This window comes from Camelina sativa, chromosome 7, assembly GCF_030686135.1.
Source record: "Camelina sativa cultivar CO46 ecotype springtype chromosome 7, ASM3068613v1".
In the NCBI taxonomy this organism is placed as follows: domain Eukaryota; kingdom Viridiplantae; phylum Streptophyta; class Magnoliopsida; order Brassicales; family Brassicaceae; genus Camelina; species Camelina sativa.
The window spans coordinates 1,042,828-1,063,739 of NC_141886.1; the positions used below are offsets into that span (position 1 = coordinate 1,042,828).

At 33.8% G+C, this 20,912-nt stretch overlaps 4 protein-coding genes across 7 annotated transcripts; 2 read left to right on the forward strand and 2 right to left on the reverse strand.

Annotated features, from left to right (window-relative positions):
* Positions 1 to 4,969: 4,969 nt before the first annotated feature.
* Positions 4,970 to 8,791, reverse strand: LOC104699725 (uncharacterized). Of its 2 annotated transcripts, none has more exons than XM_010415068.3 (6): positions 8,238 to 8,791; positions 7,955 to 8,109; positions 5,751 to 7,737; positions 5,604 to 5,664; positions 5,286 to 5,509; positions 4,970 to 5,174 (listed from the first exon to the last, which is right to left on the reverse strand). In XM_010415068.3, exons 2-6 carry the CDS (start codon positions 8,067 to 8,069, stop codon positions 5,120 to 5,122), a joined length of 2,442 nt encoding a protein of 813 aa, XP_010413370.2. In that variant the 5' UTR covers positions 8,070 to 8,109; positions 8,238 to 8,791; the 3' UTR covers positions 4,970 to 5,119. The 2 variants fall into 2 exon arrangements, with proteins under 2 accessions (XP_010413370.2, XP_087314376.1); XM_087458250.1 differs by having other exon boundaries at positions 5,751 to 7,775; positions 8,238 to 8,497.
* Positions 8,792 to 10,716: 1,925 nt separating this feature from the next.
* LOC104699726 (uncharacterized) lies at positions 10,717 to 11,415 on the reverse strand. The gene has a single exon (XM_010415069.3). The coding sequence runs from the start codon at positions 11,258 to 11,260 to the stop codon at positions 10,829 to 10,831; it is 432 nt and encodes a 143-aa protein (XP_010413371.1). The 5' UTR covers positions 11,261 to 11,415; the 3' UTR covers positions 10,717 to 10,828.
* A 727-nt stretch (positions 11,416 to 12,142) lies between these two features.
* On the forward strand, positions 12,143 to 15,752 carry LOC104699727 (tubulin gamma-1 chain-like). 3 transcript variants are annotated; one of them, XM_010415072.3, is made up of 11 exons: positions 12,143 to 12,563; positions 12,767 to 13,079; positions 13,284 to 13,684; positions 13,869 to 13,922; positions 13,996 to 14,100; positions 14,198 to 14,272; positions 14,365 to 14,409; positions 14,547 to 14,675; positions 14,794 to 14,898; positions 14,978 to 15,079; positions 15,549 to 15,752. In XM_010415072.3, exons 1-10 carry the CDS (start codon positions 12,435 to 12,437, stop codon positions 15,044 to 15,046), a joined length of 1,425 nt encoding a protein of 474 aa, XP_010413374.1. In that variant the 5' UTR covers positions 12,143 to 12,434; the 3' UTR covers positions 15,047 to 15,079; positions 15,549 to 15,752. The 3 variants fall into 3 exon arrangements, with proteins under 3 accessions (XP_010413374.1, XP_010413373.1, XP_087316451.1); XM_010415071.3 differs by lacking the exon at positions 15,549 to 15,752 and adding an exon at positions 15,167 to 15,541 and having other exon boundaries at positions 12,151 to 12,563; XM_087460325.1 differs by lacking the exon at positions 15,549 to 15,752 and adding an exon at positions 15,173 to 15,541 and having other exon boundaries at positions 12,175 to 12,563.
* A 1,352-nt stretch (positions 15,753 to 17,104) lies between these two features.
* On the forward strand, positions 17,105 to 17,888 carry LOC104699729 (arabinogalactan protein 20). Its single transcript, XM_019227228.2, has 2 exons — positions 17,105 to 17,348; positions 17,536 to 17,888. Exons 1-2 carry the CDS (start codon positions 17,231 to 17,233, stop codon positions 17,637 to 17,639), a joined length of 222 nt encoding a protein of 73 aa, XP_019082773.1. The 5' UTR covers positions 17,105 to 17,230; the 3' UTR covers positions 17,640 to 17,888.
* Positions 17,889 to 20,912: the final 3,024 nt, after the last annotated feature.

Sequence of the window (20,912 nt, forward strand, 5' to 3'; positions counted from 1 at the left end):
GCTCTCTGTGAAACAATGGCGAAGGCTAGCCAGCCGATCTTGATAGCTTTTGCAGCATCTATGGGCAAACCATGTTTACCCAAAGACTCTAATTTATCAGCAAGCTCAATGATTAACTCCACAGTTTTTTTGTTTTTATGAACCTTTATGTTTTTCTCAGCAAAACTCAAACATTTCTTTGAAGCATTCTTTAGGTTCTCATGAGCATAGAATTCACCACGCTTTCTTTGGATTTGGAGGTCGACCAATTTGTTGATTCTTCCAAGTTTTGCAAGTCTCTCCATCCTTTCTCTCCATTTTCTGGCTTCATCAAAAGCGTTGTAACCAAATACAACCTCCACTTTGTTTCATTAAACATGTTTTGTGCATGGCTTGGTCAATAGTAGTTAGCTATTGCCTTCTTTAAAAAAAAAAATCTTATCACGGAACCCACACGACTATAAAATGAAATCAACGTTGTATATATGGTCATCGAATAAACAATGCAAATCTAATGACTAAACTATAATTAATAAATGTCTCATGTAATTAAAATTATATATATAAAAGTAAGGTTTCACTCTCCTCTTATTGGTCCACTTGGCGATACAATTTTAACAAAAAAATATTTATATTAAAACACAAATTTAAAAACAATTAATTTTCACATTTAACTTACAGAATATAAAATTGAAATCATATAAATTCCCCTATAAATTATGCATTAACTTTATTTCTCCATTAAGTTGTATTAATCAATTGTATTAAAACAAAACAATAAATTAGAATTGTAACTCTCATTTTTCTAAATATAATTTTTCATCATTTCTCTTCCTATAAATACTCATTATTCTATTATCTTAGTCTATCACTCTTTCATTCTCTCATCTTCTTCCACTACTCTCAATTCTCTTTTTTTTTTTTTGTTTTGTTTTGTATTTTATTTGTTATTGTTGTTGTATGGTTATAAAAAAATCAAATCAAATATCATTGTAAAAGCTTAGTTTTAGAGTTTGTATGATATGTATATCTTATATATATATATATATATATATATTAATCTTTTAAAAAGTTTATCTCTATTTTCTATTTTTTATTAACATCTTATAAGTCATTATTTTCATACTTTCTTACAATATTCACCACACAATAAGATCATGAAGTTGAAATGATCCATATCTAATTATCTATTATGTCTCTGGTTATCTCACATATTCATGTATCATTTTTAATAATTTATAAAGATCAATATAATATTTAAAGATCAATATAATTATCCATTTCTAAAGTCTATTTTGTTTTGTAAAGTCTATCAACTCTATTTATAAAGACTATTTTGTTTTGTGATCCAATTGATAAATCTGCAAAGATGAATATATATATATATATATATATATATATATATATATATATATATATATTTTATGATTTGAGGTTTTTGAAAACAAAAAAAACATAATTAAACAATTGGTTTTTGTGTGTTTAATCAATAAAAAAGGATCCAAAAAAGAAATCATATTCAACTGGAACTTAAATATAAAAATAAAATATAATTTTAAAAATACCATTTAACTAAATTCTCTAAAGATGAAACCATTAGTATGAAATCTAGCACTATACATTAAATTGATGAGTGAAAAACAAAAAAAAACCAAAAAAATATAAGTTATCCTTGGGGTTTTTAAAATTATTGGGATTGAAGAATTCATATAATTTTATAAGAAAACTAATTTAGTTTGTCACTTCAAAAGTAATATTTTTATTTTAAAATATTATGTGTAAGTTTTGAGTTTATATCAACAAACAACCAAATCATGTGAATTTTGATTCGGCCACTTGGTATTCCTTTTATTTTAGGTTATAAAAAATTAAAATATTTATTTATAATTAAAGGCATGTAAATCCATTTAACTCAAATGTAACTCTTATCCAATAATTGTACATTAATTCATTCCTCCTACTAACTTAATTATCTTTCAACAAAAAATATTTTTGGTTAGATTTTAATATTTTTTTAATTATTTTGGTTGGCTAAACTTATATTCATATTTTGGTTGGCTAAATTAATATATTTCTCATGTAAAATTATTATTTATAATATATTTCTCATTTCAAAGTTTAAAGCAATATATCATACATATAAAAGTAAGGTTTTGGTCTCTCCTTATTGGTTGATTTTCATTTAATGTTTCTAATTTTTTTATTTTTTTATTTGCTTTCTAATTGCTTAAAACAATATTTAAGACCCAATAAACACAATACATTTAACTCACACATTAAAATAAAATTATAACTGAAAATAAAATAAATTATACATTAATCATATTCTACCACTCAATTTTATTCAAACACAATAAATTACTATTGTAACTCCATAATTCTAAATGTAACTTCCATCATTTCTTATCATATAAATAAGCATCCTCTCAATCTCTCATTCTCTCATATTGGCATTCTTTTACTATCTCATTTTCACATTCTCTCATTCTCTTCTACAATACCTCAAATCATTTTTTATTTTTAATTTCTTAATTATGTTGTATGGGTTGTAAAAAACAAATGAAATATCATTGTAAATTTTTAATGCTAAATTTTAATTTTAGAGACTACATGATATATATTTTACATTGTTCTTATTTTAAAAGATTCATCTCCATTATCTAATTTGGATTATTATCTTATAAGTAATCATTCTCTCCTCCTCTCCCACCAATATCAAATGTTGTTATATCTCATATGTGTTGTAAGACTTTGATTCTATATTTTAATTTAGAAAGTATTATATATATATATATTTTACATTGTTCTATTTTTTAAAGATTCATCTTCATTATCCGATTTGGATTACCATCTTATAATAACCATTCTCTCCTCCTCTCCCACCAATATCAAATGTTGTTATATCTCATATGTGTTGTAAGACTTTGATTCTATATTTTAATTTAGAAAGTATTATATATATATATATATATATATATATATATATTTTACATTGTTCTATTTTTTAAAGATTCATCTTCATTATCCGATTTGGATTACCATCTTATAATAACCATTCTCTCCTCCTCTCCCACCAATATCAAATGTTGTTATATCTCATATGTGTTGTAACTTGTAAGAGTTTGATTCTATATTTTAATTTAGAAAGTATTATATATATTTAACATTGTTTTCAAATTTTATTTTATTTATATAAAAATAAATTATTTCTTTTATATTTCTTGCCTTTCTAATCTATTCATATTTATTTTTTAAATTTGCATAGTTAAATTTAAATTCACATATGTTGGTTTTAACAAAAAAATCAACTTTATTTGAGAATTAGATGTTCCTATTTATTTTTAAACGATCAATGTATAACATAATATATATATAAACATTTTGTCTTGCAATCACAAGTTCTATTTCCATTGCTTAACTCCATGGTTAAACTATAATATATGTTGTCCTATTTGTAGGAACAACAACATAATTATTTAATATATTTATAAGATCAGATGATTAATCGAAATAAATATTTTTCCAAATTTTATAATTCAATCAGTGTGAGTGTACTTATTACTTTGAAAAACATTTACATTGAAGTTCATAAAATCATATAAGAAAACTAAAATACTTGGAATTTGGAAGGAAACACTTGGTATTCCTTTTTAAAAAAATCAAGACACATATAAAAATTTATTAATATTTAACTCACTTTAAAGGCATAAAAGGTCATTTAACTCAAAAATAACTTCTGTCCAATATTTCCATACATTCCTCCCACAAATAATATATATATATATATATATATATGTTCAAGATTATATTTAAATATTACAGAATTTTTTAGTTAGCTAAACTTATAGTCACATATATACAATATATATACATAAGAATTTATATTATTTATTAACACCATAATTCGACCCATTATTTGCTTAACTCAAAATTGGTTTCAAAGCCAACTAAAGAAAAACAGAAACGATCTTATTGATATTAGACCAAAACATGGGCATACAAACATAATCACTTACACGGAAGATAATTATTGTTAAAAAATAACTTATTATTGCAACATCAACGTATGAAGGGTTTACATAAGCAGTTAATTAGAAAATCTAAAATACAATAAATGTATTAGAAACAATATCAGTCAATGATAAGACTGGATCCTCAAAAGCAAGAAACAACATCCTCATAATTCATAAAAAATAAACGCCACAATTGTACACATCTAAACGAAATGGTATAAACATATAGTGTATAAATACAAGTGACTGTGAAACCCATATATGTCTAATTAAAACGAAATAATACAAAAGAGAAAAGGAAAAAAACCAAAAAAACAAGAAAGTGTCAACTACACCACAACGCAACGCATGGGGAAGCACCTAGTATATATTATACCGAAACAAACAAGCCAGCCCACACAAATTCTTTTATTCCAATTACTTTCAAACAATATATATATGAAGTCGTCGGATCTTTGTGCGATACATGTATTATATTAAACCAGAATTTTTAAGTAAGACTGCCTAAAAATATACGTCTTTAAAATGATAGATATCAAATGTGTATGCTTTCTGGTGTCTTGGGACACACAATGAAAAGTATTAGAAACGTTAACTTAAGTTTTCTAAATATTGCAATTTTGAGTCATCGATGACCTTTCCCATGAATCCCATCATAAACAATATTACTATATCTTGATAATTATGCTGTAACATCAACAATAATTTTAAAACTTCTTATTTTTTTTCACTTATTTGATCCCTGCATTTATACAACTCTTGCTATCATATATAGATTCATTCACATTTCTATACGTTTACACTTGAAATAGTTAAGTCATATTTTCTAAACGACGAACGCTTCACTAGCAGAGTTGGTAGTCATGCTTTGGAAAGTTGGTAACATCTCCGGTTCGATATATTTGTCCTGCCAGACTGTGAGATGAGACCGACTAATAAGTACTATTAGTTGGGTATAATCCCGGCAGCTGAGTCCATAATTAAAATTAAAAACCCTTGAAAGAAAATAAATATACCATTTTTTCTAAATAAATAAATACATAAGCTCTCTAAATTTTCGGAGTACAGTATGAATAAACAAAGATATTCATTCAGTTAAATACATCTCTCGTCTTTATCTTCTTCCGTCACGTAGCTCTTTTTGGAAGTCTCATTCCAAACCCACGCTTCAATTTCTCAATTCTGGAGGACCATCAACAACAAACCAACCAGATCACGTGTAAATTTTCTTGCGAAGAGAGAGTCAAAGCAAGAACAAATTAAATAGTGATGTGATAAAAAAAAATGTCTTACGTTGGGGCAAGTTTCCCGAGGCAATCAAGCTCTTCACCGGTGTCTTCATCTATGACTTTACCCGTAATGTCAACAATGTAGGATCTCTCTCTGTCTGGAGGAAGTCCTCTACCCGCAAGCAAGTCCAAATCTTTACGGTGAAGCTCTCTTCCGTTTACAAACACTCCCGTTGTTCCACCTGAGCAGTTCTCTGGCATTGTGTAATTCAGCTCGTCTATGAATGGCTGCAAACAAAACAAAACAAACAAATGATTTTTACTTTTCTTAACTTCTTAACTGTGACATGAAGCAATATCAAAAATGCATGCAATTATTTACCGGTAATATTCCAAGACCTGGACCTCCCATTACTCCCCAGAATCCAGCTCTGTAATCATACCTAGAAATGTCCCCAAAACTCATCAACAACAAAAAGAGTTATGAAGAAGCTGATAATGGCATCTAAAAAACTCAACAATATTTTACCAGTAGTTTCCTGGCTGAATGGCTCCGGCTTGCTTCTCTGCTTTTCTCAGCAGACGTTCTGTTAAAAGATGTCCATTTACAGAAACATTGCTTTTGTTCCCTTCATCATTCTGTATAGACTTTGTCAGATCCTTGAAGCTTTTCTTCACAATGCTCGCGAATCCGCTCTTCTTGGCTCTTTGCTGCTGATCTTTAGATACTCCACTGTTGTTATGATTCTGAGAGTAATCGTTGAAGTTAACTTCCATCTCACTTGCAAGTGAAACCTCTTTCATGGAGTTTTGTCTCATAGCCGTCGTCCTGCTCTGTGTGACCCTGTCGTGTTCTGAACGAGAGCTACGGCTGCCTGCTCCAGACCGGTCGTGATTGATCGATGAGTAATCAACGTAGTTCTCGTGAAGAGGAGAATCTTGAGCTTGGGCTAGTGGCTTAGCTGTTAGACTGTCTGAGCTTAGCTCCCCCTCGGAAAGACTAGCGGAATGAGAATGAACGTGTTGCATATCTGTAGACGACTTGTCTGAAATCAATCCAGGAAGATCTCTTGGTTCATCATCCAACGAATGAAACACATAACCGAGAAGATCATAGTCATCGGAAGTGTAATCAGCAGCTACGCGGGCTTCTCCTTGTCTTGTTGAAGCTGTGTTTGTCGAGAGAACGAATTTGTTATTAACAACAGATAAATCTATCAAACATGAGCAAGCTCCGCATCTCACTTTCTGCTGTTTCTTTGTACCACCAGCCTCTGGTTTCTTTGGCAACTGTAGAAGCTCGAAGCAGTTCTGACAAGTTATAAATGGAGCACCACCAGCCAAAGGACGGATATGACGAGAGCCGCCTGATAACACAACTCTAGGTGGACGTATCCGTGAAAGATCTTCCATTTGAGCATCAGTGAAGTTACTAGGCCATCTGCCATGAGGCTGTAGACCACGAGAAGCGTAAGTTCTAGGATTATGCGGTGGAGCAAAACCCATAACGTTCTCATGAGGATAAAAACCGGCGTTATAGGGTGCGTCAGGGATCACTGGTGCGGAACCTCGCCAGTATTTATTCTCATAACAGTGGTAACAAGAGCAAGATGAGTTATGAAAATGCCCGTTGTTTTGCTGCGGGTATGCGTCAAAAAGATCATGACCGTTGTTATTATTACCTACATATTGTCCCGAGTAGTAGGGATGAGATGGTTGCAGCGGATGAGGACCTCTTCCATGCATCTGGTACCTGTGAGGGTCTCCAAAAGAAGGATGCATCAGACTATGAGGGACTTCACTATTGTTGTTGTAAGGGAATTGCGGTTCGGTGTGTTGATGGTAATAAGAAGGACCTCCAACAGCGTGATTACCCAAACTGTGAAACCTCATAGGAGGCCCCTTGTTCAACCCTGTGGAAGACAAAGATTCTTTAGGTTTCTCACCAGGCACATTGCAAGACTGAACAAGCTGTTCTTTGAGCTTTTCCAACTGTCTCAGAAGACCAGCTCGGTCTTGCTCGATTGCTTCATTGCTCTGATCTTTCAAATGATGCTGGAACTCACGGACTGAATCTGGAAAGTAGTTGTTGGCTGAAGAAGTAGGGCCTTCATCACAAGGGTACTTTGAAGTGGTGGATAATCTATTGATGACGACACTATCAGAATCACATCTCTTGGTTGTTCTTTTCCTAAACTGATCCAAACCCGAGTCTTGTCTCCCTGATTGAGATTTGGGGTCATCTTTTTTATCCACTAGTATAGATCTGTCACCTTCTCCTTTTGAACAACAAGGATCATTCTTAACAGCAAGTAGTGGAACATTTTGCTGGTGTCTCAAAGAAGCAGCAGAAAGTGATGATGGAACAACATCAGAGTCAGATGAAGTTTCATCACTAGAATCCACAACGGCTTTCTCAGAGGAACTAGTGGAGTTAACTGAAACTGGTTTGGCTCCATGTTCCACGGACTTGTCTGAAACAGGATCTGCTTCAGCTTCACGCTCCTTAATTTTGGCTGTATGTGAAAAAACAAAGTCTCTTTTAGAGTAAAGCCTGGCATATAATTGAAAGAAGCCACTTCTTAATAATTCGAATCAACCAAAAACCAGATCAGAAGCCTAATAATAATAAACCTCAATCGTCAAAAAAAAAAAAATCAAGAATTTAAGTCTCTACACTCATTCTACGAAAAGCACAGGCATTAAAAGAGAGAGAGCATAACATTAACATACCACGAAGAACGGTGAAGCAGCCACCGCACTGGAAAAAGGGGGAATCTTCAGGCTCTGATAAAAGATTCTCGCACTTGGGGCAACGAACTAGCCTTACTTTGGTCGACTCGGTCATTTATTATTATTTATCAAATTAAACGAACCCAGAAAACGGTCTGTTAAAAAGAAAAAATTATACACAGAAATCAGAAATAGAAGAAGACAACCCCAGAAGAAATAGAACGACTTGTAAAATAAAGGGAACAGATTTAGAAAAAAAGAGAGAGAGAAGAAAAACTGAAACCTTTGAGGCTCAGAGCTATGTTTCTTGATTGGGTTTAGGCTTCTGCTACTCGATCCCTTCTTGATTTTCTCGGGAAAACCAAAACCAAACCGGAAGAAGAGAAATAAAGAAGTGGAATATATCTGTCTCTCTCTCTCTCTAGTTTATGTATCTAGTTTTGGTTTAATACTTCTCTCTCTCTCTCTCTCTCTCTCTCTCGTTGAGTTCGAAGTTTGGTCTTTTGTTGGGAGAAAATCTCTGGTGTTGTGTTTTATGCTTTTGTTTCTCTGCCAATATTTCGCTCCTTTTCACACGGCACAGATACGCTAAAAGAAGAAGGAAAAAAAAACATCTCTTGGAAAAGAAACGACGCCGTATTTACATTATTTACTCACTCACATTTATTGGAAACGTCGGCGATTTTTACAGTGAGCGTTTACTACTTATTAGTACAGTAGTTGGGTTGTTTTCATTATTCCCTCTCTGATCCGAGTGAGCTGTGACGCAACCAACCACAGTGGTCAGATTCGTATATCAAAACTCCGTATTTTTTATTTTTTTTTCCTAACGGCGACACTCTCAGTTCCGTCTGATTCTCTGCCGTTATTTTAGTGTTTATGCTGACATGTAATCTTTGAATAATTGTTTAAAAAAATAATACGAAATGTTTGGATTTGATTGTATTTGTTACGTGGGTTTTTTATACATTATCTTATTTATTATTAGTGGGTTATTATTATGGATATAAAAGACCAACAACAACACAAATCAAAAACTTTCTTTGTAATTTGGTAAAATTCTGAGAGTGGGGGAATTAAAAAACTTTTGTTTTTGCTTTTACTTTTTATAACAACCATATATATTTACTTACATAATAGTAATAGCTTTTCTTTATAGCTTCTATATATGTCAGCGAGCGACCACTGATGTAAAAAAAGAAAAAAGGAAAAGCAGGGTTTTGGCCTTTGTTAAAAGATGTGACAGACTAAAAGGATTAATATAGCATTCATAAATTACAAGAAAACAAAATAAACATAATATGAGAGTACATGGCAAAACAAAAACAAAACAAAAAAAAAGAGAAGAGAGGAATTATTCGTAAATCAAAAAAAAAAAGGTCAAAGAAGAAGACGAACGTTAAATCAAAAGTGGTCCATGTGTATATTAAGGTGGAACCCAGTGCCACACCAAACGAGACCCACCCCCATCGAAGAAGCTTCACCACATTTTCTCGTGTGTTTCTTTTGACTGTTTTCTAACTCTCTTTTTTTTCTTCTGTTTTTCTATGACTTTTACTTTTAAGAAATTGGATCTTATCTTACTTACTACTAAGTACAGTACTAACCACATACGATTATATGAACAAAAAAAAACAATTTTGGTGGAGCATTTTACAGACATGTGATATTCTTAAATCCCTTTACTTTGATATTAACAAAATTGCTTCTTTGGGTAATTAATATAAACCTATTAAATTTACAAAAATGTGGAGCCCCAATTAAAAAGATCTCTCTGAAGTGGATGGAGAACCATGGAAACCAACTTTTTTTTAGACAACCAATTGGTAATGGATTATGCAATAATAGCCTATGTTGGTCTATTTCGCATTTACTTTTACACTTTCTTGTGAATTCACTGTGATGTATTCCTTTTATTTATTTTCTTTCTTCAGCAGCCTTTGAACTCAATTATGATGATGTCAATTGAAGTGCGATAAGTACCCCTCGGTGGTTATTAATATAAGTGTTCACTGTTTTAAATATACTATTGTACATTTTTTTATTTTTGCATCAGATAATACAATATGTTACGTCATATATACTGTATAGATGAACAGATGGAATTCATAAGTTGTAACGATTAGATATAAAGAATCGAGCTTTTGAAGATGCTCGTTGAGATCTTTAAGCTTTAATAGACTACTTTTTTATAGAGGAATCATGTTGTAACGGCTAAAACTATAACTTGACAAGAAAAAGGTAAATTGTAACGGGAAGCTTTAATTCTGTTCAAAATTTTGATCATACAGATGGCCCATAATTAAGAAAAGCCCATCGCACCTACACATACTCAACCCTTAAGGGTGACCAAATCACAAATTTACCAAGTTCCCAAAACAGTTGACCGAGTCAATCATTTGCATCATTGCATGTTAGAAGAATATTGTCAAAAGAAGAAAACATGAAAATTATACACATTGCTTCACATGTTTTGTCCTTTGTTTTTATTCACTTATGTTTTTCTAACCAAGTTTCTCACATTTTTTCCTCTGACACTTCCTGTACTGTTAGCACTTAGCATAAATGGCAATTGCCAAACGAATCCTATATCTATATATATATATGTATTATTCTATCGTTATATTTCCCAACGTAAACGTTGATTGCATGTTGATCCACGTTTCACTCTAACATGCCTATACGTTTCAGAGCTTCCAATATATGATATGATGGTATTAAATCCACCAATTACTACTGGATCAGTAAAGATGTATATCCCGTTTTCATGACAGTTTATTCGATTAAATTTCAAATTAACACATGAACATGTAATTATATCTTAAGAAAGAGCGAGCAAGATCTCGAAAAAAAAAAGAAAAAGAGAAAGGAAATTCACATCTTCGAAGAACCAGATTTTGTTGTAGGAATCCTTATCCCAGAGAGGATCCGACAAAACAAATTCTTCTTCTTCTTCTTGAAATTATCGACGACGGCTTCGGCGTTTTTCGACCTCTTCTTCCACCACTTGGTCTGAAAGACACCCCACAATAGTTTACTAGCCGTGGAATCAGAGGAGCAGCAGAGATCCACGACGGTGCTGGCCGCGCGATTCGACTTTTCACCAAGATCGGACGGCGTTCGAGAAGAACAAAACATTTTTCCGGTGCCGGTGAGAGAAGGAAGAGACATGAAATGGCGTTCGATGATGTGAGTAAGAGAGACAAGCTCGTAGGAATCATAGAGTGGACTCCCACAATCCCATAGTATACGATCATCCTCGACAACCATAATATTCTTCGTTTTCTCTGTGGTGGTGTGTTTCATGAATGATGTGTGTGGTTTCTCGATGTAGATTTCTGACAGTGAGTGTGTGTGTGTGTCTTCTTTTATTTAAAGTGTTTAAAGGTTTTTGTATTCTTCCTCTAGTTTTTGTTTTTCTTGGTCATATGGTCTTATAACATCCAAGCTGGCGTGATTTTGTTTCTGTTTCTGACGTTTTGTCAACACTAGTAATAATAATCCGGAAAAGGAGAAATATATTCACAATTAAATCACGAATTTGCTACATGAAAAAAAAAAGTTTCTTAAATTATCAATTTAATTACTTGACAAAAACATATAAGAAAAATTTGTATAATCAATTTATCAATCCATGTCAATTGTCAAAACATGTGAAATTGATAATTGATTACTAAAAAGTAAGAAGAAACTTGGAAACTTGGACTTTTTAGAAACATATACCAAAGATACACTCGACTCGAGTGAGATTGGTTCGTTTCAAACTAGACGGTTCTGAATTCGGTGGTACAAACAATGGTCTTAAAAACTTTAGTGAGCCAATTAAAAACCCCAATATAATTTCTTTTGATGGACTAGCAGCTGGAGCTTAGATTTGTTTTAATTTTAGTGCAACTGGTTAGACAACAAAAAAAAGAAAGATTATAGCTGAGTTTAGTTTATTTTTCTCAATCTAGCATTCATGCATATATCAATTTCAAGATCAAAAGAAAAGAAATTTTTAGGTGAATGTTATTAACCCTTAAATATTTTATTCCTCCTCCCCTGCTATATTGTTCCTTTCTTGAAAATTTAATGGGCTGAAAAATACGAAAAATGGACCGATGATAAGGCCCAATATGAGTAAGCAGAACAGGTTAGCAGCTAGCTGGGAGCGTTATAGCATTAATTAGCATGGTTTACTTTAGTATTAACACGCCTTAACCTAAGCCGAGTTCAGTGAGAGTCGCGGGTACTACTTACTAGTTAGTAAGTAAAATTATTAATCTCCTCCGCTGCGCAAATGCAAGCTTTATGTAAAAATCCATTGATCGACTTTTAAAAAGGTATCCGCGCCAGAGATAGAGAGAGAGAGAGAGAGAGAGAGAGAGAGCTAATTAAATCCATTTCATTGCTTCATCTTCTTCCTCTCGAAACCCTAGTTTTACCCCCCCCCCCCCCTCCCTGCAACAACTTTCTTGACTAAGGAACAGAGAGAGAGATGCCGAGGGAGATAATAACGCTTCAGGTTGGACAATGCGGGAACCAGATCGGGATGGAGTTCTGGAAACAGCTTTGCCTTGAGCACGGCATCAGTAAAGATGGTATCCTCGAGGACTTCGCTACTCAGGTCCCTCCCTTCTTCTCCTGAAACCAATGGCTTCTCTTTTCTAATCCTGTACTTGATTTTTAGGTCTTTAACAAGTCTGATTGTTTTCAAAATCGTTTCTAAAATTTCTATGAATCGAGAATTGAACACCATTGTTATCATCAAGTATATGAATTGAGAAAAGCTATTAAGAAGATGACTGATATAAGAGTAGCTTTGTGTAGGGAGGTGATAGAAAAGATGTGTTTTTTTACCAAGCGGATGACCAACACTATATCCCACGAGCTCTACTCATTGATTTGGAGCCTAGAGTCATCAATGGCATTCAGAATGGTGACTATCGTAACCTTTATAATCATGAGAATATCTTCGTTGCCGACCATGGTGGTGGTGCTGGTAACAACTGGGCCAGCGGGTATCACCAAGGGAAGGGTGTTGAAGAGGAAATCATGGACATGATTGATCGAGAAGCTGATGGTAGTGACAGCCTTGAGGGCTTTGTTCTTTGCCACTCTATTGCTGGCGGCACTGGCTCAGGTTTGGCTTTATTCCCTATCTTAATTTAGCTTCCTTCAATTCATCCATGGTCTCTGTTCTGTTCTGTTATACGTTTGCTAATTGATTAGTGATGTTGCGGAATTTGGAATTTTAGCCTTTATGAGTTTAATAACACTCTGATGTTTGTTTCTTCACTGCTTCTTGTGATGTCAATGACTCTTTTCTTCTTCTTTTCATATGAAGGTATGGGCTCTTATTTGTTGGAGACTCTGAATGATCGCTATAGCAAGAAGTTGGTTCAGACATACAGTGTATTTCCCAATCAGATGGAAACGAGTGACGTTGTTGTCCAGCCCTACAACTCACTCTTGACCCTGAAGCGGCTTACGTTAAATGCTGATTGTGTTGTTGTACTTGACAACACTGCCTTGGGAAGAATAGCTGTGGAGCGTCTACATCTGACCAATCCTACCTTTGCTCAAACGAATTCTCTTGTCTCAACTGTGATGTCTGCTAGCACTACAACACTGCGCTATCCTGGATACATGAATAATGACTTGGTTGGCTTGCTTGCATCCTTGATCCCAACACCAAGGTGTCACTTCCTCATGACTGGATATACACCATTGACTGTTGAGCGCCAGGTTAGATATCTCAATGAGTGTAATAGCTTAGACCATCAATCACAAAATAAAATTTTATGTGAAGCTATTGTTCTTTTTGAACATGAATTCTACCTGTTATGTTTGGCATTTACAAAGCCAAAGTGTTCCTGCAATGTTTCATTTTATTGATTTCCTGCTCTCTTAACTGAATTAATATTGGCAGGCAAATGTCATTCGTAAAACTACCGTGCTGGATGTTATGAGAAGACTTCTACAGGTTAGCTGTCTGCTTTTCCTATATATTTTGGAAAGGCGAATCAGATGTTCTTCTGACATTATTGTCTTTGCAGACAAAAAATATCATGGTTTCGTCTTATGCTAGAAACAAAGAAGCTAGTCAGGCAAAATACATATCAATATTGAATATCATTCAAGGAGAAGTTGATCCCACTCAGGTACTTTTACCTAACTGTGACTTAATGAGGGAGGATGAATTGGTTTAATCTTTCTTTTTGATGTGATCGGCTTTGTTGTTTCACTATTTGATACTAGGTGCATGAGAGTTTGCAAAGGATACGAGAAAGAAAGCTTGTTAATTTCATTGACTGGGGACCTGCAAGCATACAGGTTCTAACCGAATTACGTCTGCAGATTTGTTATCGCTTTTGGCTTGACCATGGACTTGCATCACAATTTTTTAAATATCTTACTTGGAACAGGTTGCGCTTTCCAAGAAGTCTCCATATGTTCAAACTGCCCATAGGGTAATCTTATATTCACTCTATATATATATATCATCATGAGAGTTGGTACTCCTTACAAGTGATGTCATAAGCTGCTGGTTCCTGCTTTAGAAGATACAACAAAGACTCTTATTTTGGTGGTGTATTTGATAATTCAGGTCAGTGGTCTTATGTTAGCAAGCCACACTAGTATCAGGCACCTATTCAGCAAATGTTTGAGCCAATATGATAAATTGAGGAAGAAACAAGCTTTTCTCGACAATTACCGAAAGTTTCCCATGTTTGCTGTAAGTTGACTGCTCAAATATTTTGTTTGGCTGATGTTTAGTGCAACTTACACAGCTTTGAGTCTTTGACAGTTAAATGGTGAAATAATCATGAGAATCTACATGTTGGTATGAACAGGACAATGACCTTTCAGAGTTTGATGAATCAAGGGACATAATTGAGAGTTTGGTAGATGAGTACAAGGCCTGTGAGTCACCAGATTACATCAAATGGGGAATGGAGGTATAATTAGCTCTTCCCATCTATAGTTACACTTGTGTACGAACTTGAAATGATAACTGTATCTGCTTCTCTCTCCCAGGACCCTGAACAGCTTATGACTGGTGAAGGCAATGCTTCAGGAGCTGTTGACCCTAAGTTGGCGTTCTGAAACTTTTTGACTATAAATAAATAGAAAACCAGAGTAAGTCATATGATGATGTGTCACTTTTGATTGAGATTTTTCAGGTCATCATAGGTTTTTTACTTTATAATGAATGGGTTTTGGTAGGAGCAGTAGTAAGTGTTTGCACGTAAACATTGAATAGTGGTATGATGTGGATGAGTTGCAATCTATGAGATGAATGTGTGCTTCTGGCCTTCTGGGTATTTTCTAGATGGAGGAGAGCACGTAAAGTTGAGCAGGAATCTAGAATCTTGAATTGGAAATTTTTTTTTTTTTTGTGTGTGTGGGTGTTTTAGCTTTCATTTGATCAACTCATGTCCTTCATGTGTGATGATGCTAGGGTCAAAAGATTCAGAAACTTAGATAGCAAAAAGCATCTTGTGTTGTGTTGTGTTGTGTTGATGAAGGAATGGGTTGAATGGCTTCTGTTTTCTTTGTATATATGGTAATCTAAATCTCATTATTGTGTGTTGTTGATTACTTGAAGGGTTTGGTGCAATCATCTTTATGCCATGTGATCGGTCCACCATCTTTTGACCGTTATACGACGCCGTTCTTGAAGCTAATCAAACTTGACCAACTTAGAAAAACAAATTCTTGGAATCCAATGCAAATTGAATTCTATACTAGATTTTTTTTTGAAAAAATTGTGGACCCACAGAGTTTTTGAGAAAACATGTTACTCCACTAACCTCGTTAAAAAGTAGGGTGATTTAGGCAGCTCTAATGATATTGCTGAGAAGTAAATTAATAAATAATGTTGACAAAACAACCTCGTTTTAAACGGGCACCTTAACCAATCCGACATCCACTGCGTTTGATCTCTGATCTTGCTTGAGATGCATGTGACGATGGACCTAAAACCATGCTGGATTAACAATAATTCGTTTACTAGCCGTTATATATATTTCACTCATATAAGTTTTATTTGCCAAGTAAATTTGAAAAAAAAACGCATTGCATGATTATATATATACTCGTATTCATACTAAAAACCAAAAAAAAAAAAAAAAGGGACACAACTTGGCTTACTAATAGTCTGTAAGGGCAATTTCCACCGAAAAAATCCCAAATAATTTAAATTTGGTCCATTTTGTATAAATAAATTAGTACTAGTATAAAAAGTAAAAGAACTGAAAAGGCGAATCTCATCACATGGTGGCCGATCCCTCTTCACTGCTAAATAGTACTATATAACTACCTAACTATTCCCCATTCCGATGTTTTTTCCTGGTCGCTAACTATATAAAAACATGTTTTCTTAGTAGGCATCATATTCAAAATTTTAGAGAAATATGTGAAGAGTGAAACAGAGTTTAGATAGCGACACTAAAATCTACTACTAAATTCTGTAAGCTTTAGTTAAAAAAAGAATGGCTTGGTTAATTAAATTTTAAGCGTGATGTTATAGACGTATCACGTATGTGTAGCCACACAAAAGAAGAAAAAAAAAAGGACTTAAAATGGGAGATGCACACATGGCTAAACTTAAAACGCCGATACTAGTGTATTCGTATGCCTAAAGCATGATTCCTCTTATTAGACCAAAATTTTGAAAATAATGTAGAAACGAAATCCACATCTGTTTAATAAAAAAAGCTAAAGAACCAGCACATACTCAAACGCGTAATGATTATGTAAAATTTAGGAAAGACTTATTAACCTTGTTGATTACTATCAAAATTTATTTGGAAAGACGTGTTAATGGATAATAATCTTAAGCCATTAGATTAGACACCATCGAATTTTCTAGTACACGAAATTTCGAAACTTTATAAAAAAAATCTAGCGAATAATAAAATAAAAAAACTCCAATTCCAAAAGTTGACGGACTTGAACGTTGAGAAAGAAGAATTTTAAAAGATGATGAAACCTACACAAAGCATCCACGAAGGAAAAAAAGGTCAATTTGGAAAATTCAACCATAGAAAAAAAAAAAGGACACGTGTCGTTTGACATGAACAAATTCTCTAGAGTGGAGAGAACCGGCAACAACCGGTTACAGTATTTTGTCCTATAAAAGCGCGTGATTAGTTCCGTCTCTCTTCTCTCTTCGTGTCTCGTCATCTCTCTCTCTCTCTCTCTAGTTCGCCCGCCGGAGTCCTTCTCTCGCCACTTGATATTTCATTCATTCATTCATTCAGATTCTCTCTCTCTGTCTCTCTTTCGATGGCGTCGTCGAAGAACTCCGTTGTCGTTGTGGCTTTAATCGCTTTCGTTTTCGCCGTCATCTCTCCTTTCGCCGGCGCTCAATCCTTAGCTCCTGCTCCTTCTCCCACAAGCGACGGTAAGCTTTTCCGATCTCTCTCTCTCTCTTTCCAGATCTGAATCTCAAAATTTTAAGATTCCTCCTAATTTTTTGTTTTTTGTTTTTAATATATATATTCACACATTTGCATTCAGAATCTAATTAATAAAAAATAAAAAGAGAATAAATCTAATGAGAGTGATGGGTGCTGTGGTATTGATTTCAGGAACATCGATTGATCAAGGGATAGCGTATTTGCTAATGGTGCTCGCGCTTCTTCTTACTTATCTCATTCATCCTCTTGATGCTTCTTCTTCCTCCTTCTTCTGACTGATCTAATTTATAATGGAGAGACAGTTTCTTTCTGAGCTTCTTCATCTCTTTTACTGTTGTTTTACAGTAAATTAGAGAAATTAGAGATTTGTCTTCTTTTTTAATTTTATTTTTAGATTTACCCTTAAATGATTTTTTTTTATTAATTCCATGTTTCCTATAAAGTTCGTTTATTGTACAAGGAAGGACCCCCTTTTATTTATTTATGTTTATTGTTAATGCTACACATAACGTTCCAATTACAAATGTTCCCACTATTCTTTTTGTTCATGGTTAATGATCCCTGCAGTAATCTTGTTTTTACCAATTTTTCATATTAGTGTTAAAAACTCAACGATATATATAAGTTTCACTACAGTTTAATACGTTACATAGTTCCCATAACATTTTACATGAACCTCTCTATATTTTTAGTTTATCATTAAGTTTTGAACCATATAAAAAGTTCACACCAATTTTAATTTTGATAAGTTTACAATACTTTTTGAGTATCACAACCTAACGCGCCTCTCAGACTGCCACAAGTCTATAATATTAATATGATATGACACCAACTCGCCAAGTACCATCTGCGCGCGTGATTAGTAAAAATGCGTGTCTCATATACGTATCGCTCAAATTTAATCGTTGATAGGCAAACGCATGCCTGTAAATAATGTAACGCTTTTTTTTATAGTAACGCTTTTTTTTATAGAAACGCTTTTTGTTTGTTGCTTTATCTGACACGCCTTTTATTAAACCCACGCGCATGCCTGATACCGCGTTGATTGTGATATGGGCCTCATATGGGCGGAGAGTCAAGTCTTTTCTATTGTTAAAGTGAGCCCATTTATATGCTTTACATTAAGAGCACTTGAAGAATGTGAAGTAGAAATCACACATGTTTTTAAAGGGTTTGAGACCGAACTTTTAAGGGTTTTAACTTTTAAACACCCCCAAAAACGTTTAATTGTGTTTTCTAATGTCGGGTTCCAAACGAAGGTTCTGATGATAGTTATCGTAACTTACTCTGTTTTAAGCCAAGTTTTTTTAAAATTATCTATCTATTTAAGATGGTGTATTTTTTTTTTAAACATTTTAGCCATTGTGAGAAGGTTTTCTACTTCAAAAAAGAGTGAAGAAGACCAACCTATCAACATTGTTCATTCTTTATATAGCTAGTCTTTTAATATTGACCCGATTTCAAACATGAATCTAGAGAGAGAGAGAGAGTGTGACACATGAATCTAGGTCAAACATGAATCTAGAGAGAGAGAGAGAGTGAACTACAAACTTTTACCTTTATTGCAATTTATTTGACCTAAAAGAACGAAATAAACAAAAACAAGAGTGGAAATAAACGGTATGAACCTTTTTTGTAAAGGCGTCTTGAGAGGGTTGAAATATCTTACTGGGACCCGAAGCAGATTAGAGTTGTGGCCAGTGGCCAACTTGCTTCACCCTCTCCAATCTCTTGTGGCCCAATATTTGTATTTGACCAATTCGTGTGCACTATATATATGGGCTTAGTAGTAGACCCACTTTTACCTTTATATTATTACCTCGTCTAACATTTGTTCCGGATGATTTACAAACTTTCAAGAGTTTTGATTAGGACTTTCAAATTCTGAATCTGATCTAACCAAACTAGTTCGACGTAAACGGTCCTAATCTGTTTAGGTTTAGAATTGTAAACGATCTCTCTCGGGCAAAATATATCCCCAATATATATTATCCACCCAGTTTGAATTGAAACATAATTGGCTGAAATTTGAAATTTTATTTTCTTGAATCATGTTCCTTTTTTCAAATGGTCGGTCCAAGCTGCAGGCATTAAATGCTCGGATGCTTTACATGTGTGTTGCAAGTGGTTCTGAGAGTATGTGAATCTCTAGGTTTTGTCTTTGTGCATCTTCTTTGGGATTCCACGGCACGCAAGTCTCTACTGGGGTAATTCATGTTCATCGACTCTAACCACATATAAATGAATTTGCCAAAAATAGGTTCATACATTCGATACTAAATTCACTATGGATACTATCATAATACCAACCACAGTACATTTTTTTATTTTATTGATGTGCTTTATTATCTCATCTTCCTCTTTTTGTTGCGGTCAGTACTTTTTACTCAAGAGTAACTCTAACATCATCATTTCTATCATAAGAAAATACACGTCTCTGTTATTTCTCTTTACACCATATGTATAAAGGTATGAGTAAAAAACATGAATGTGAGTAATGTGACCATGAAGCTGCTGAATGAAAGTGGTTTCCAACTCAAGAAGCTAAACTATGGGGTCCAATTTGAACCAAATGCTGCAAAAGATTGAAAAAATATCGAATTGGTCAAAATATTGACCCTGAAAAGACCAAACTATTTGTATTAACTCTTTTAGTATTATTTATTTATTTATTATATTGCGTGAGGAGATATTTGATTTCAAATAATATTTTGCTAATTAGTGGGGGCAAAAGTGTGTTAACTATAGAAAAGAAAATAGAGTGAAAAAGACAAGGAATAAGATCAACGAGATAATATCGTGAGGAGTTTTAAATTTATTTGGAATACTCACGTGTCTAGATAATCCACTTCTTTAAATCATGCCATTTATAGTTTTTGCTTTTTGGAGGGGCCAAATCATGTCACTTCCGCTCTCATGTATACAAATAACCGGCAGTATGAAGATGAGTAATGACCGGTTTTAGTGTAGTAAAGGGGGTGTTAAGAACTTTACCGAAACAAAACTTGGATCTCAATTTCGTTTTGAAGTAGTATGTATTCTTAGTTGGCCTTATACCTCTACTACATACACTTGTAATGGTTCTTATATAATTGACAAAAACGGGCATGAACCATAGATATATAGACAAATGTCCCAACAACTAGATAGACCATGGTACAAAACAGAAAACAGCCATTTAATTAGAAGACAACACACTTCGTCCTTAAAAATTGATGTATACCAAACTCTATTGTCTTTCTATACGTACGTAGACCTCGACCAGTTTTGACAGAATGCAAAGTGTGTTTATTGTATGATTGTATCTTCTTATTCAATATGAAAAAGGGTAGTAGTAGTAGTACTTGGTTATCTTTTATGTTGAATTCGAAAACGTCAAGGATGAGTGGAGACATAATTGGTAGGGTTAATATATAGGATTCAATGGTTTGGTTCTTCACATGAATGGGGTTTGTTTACTTAAGTGGAAGAAAGCAACAGCAGACACGAGAACATGTCTCTCGGTGATACCTTGAATCTTCACTTCACACCACACACCCACTCAAATC

What these genes read in the sequence shown, in the direction of transcription:
- LOC104699726 (XM_010415069.3), bottom strand. Translation starts at nt 11,260, where the DNA reads ATGAAACACACCACCACAGAGAAAACGAAGAATATTATGGTTGTCGAG.
- LOC104699727 (XM_010415072.3), top strand. Translation starts at nt 12,435, where the DNA reads ATGCCGAGGGAGATAATAACGCTTCAGGTTGGACAATGCGGGAACCAG. An exon ending in CATTGACTGTTGAGCGCCAG is followed by an intron (nt 13,685 to 13,868) that starts GTTAGATATCTC and finishes TAATATTGGCAG; the next exon opens with GCAAATGTCATTCGTAAAAC. An exon ending in GAGAAGTTGATCCCACTCAG is followed by an intron (nt 14,101 to 14,197) that starts GTACTTTTACCT and finishes ATTTGATACTAG; the next exon opens with GTGCATGAGAGTTTGCAAAG.
- LOC104699725 (XM_010415068.3), bottom strand. Translation starts at nt 8,069, where the DNA reads ATGACCGAGTCGACCAAAGTAAGGCTAGTTCGTTGCCCCAAGTGCGAG. An exon ending in ATTCAGCCAGGAAACTACTG is followed by an intron (nt 5,665 to 5,750) that starts GTAAAATATTGT and finishes GGACATTTCTAG; the next exon opens with GTATGATTACAGAGCTGGAT. An exon ending in CAGGTCTTGGAATATTACCG is followed by an intron (nt 5,510 to 5,603) that starts GTAAATAATTGC and finishes TTTTGTTTGCAG; the next exon opens with CCATTCATAGACGAGCTGAA.
- LOC104699729 (XM_019227228.2), top strand. Translation starts at nt 17,231, where the DNA reads ATGGCGTCGTCGAAGAACTCCGTTGTCGTTGTGGCTTTAATCGCTTTC. An exon ending in TCCTTCTCCCACAAGCGACG is followed by an intron (nt 17,349 to 17,535) that starts GTAAGCTTTTCC and finishes TATTGATTTCAG; the next exon opens with GAACATCGATTGATCAAGGG.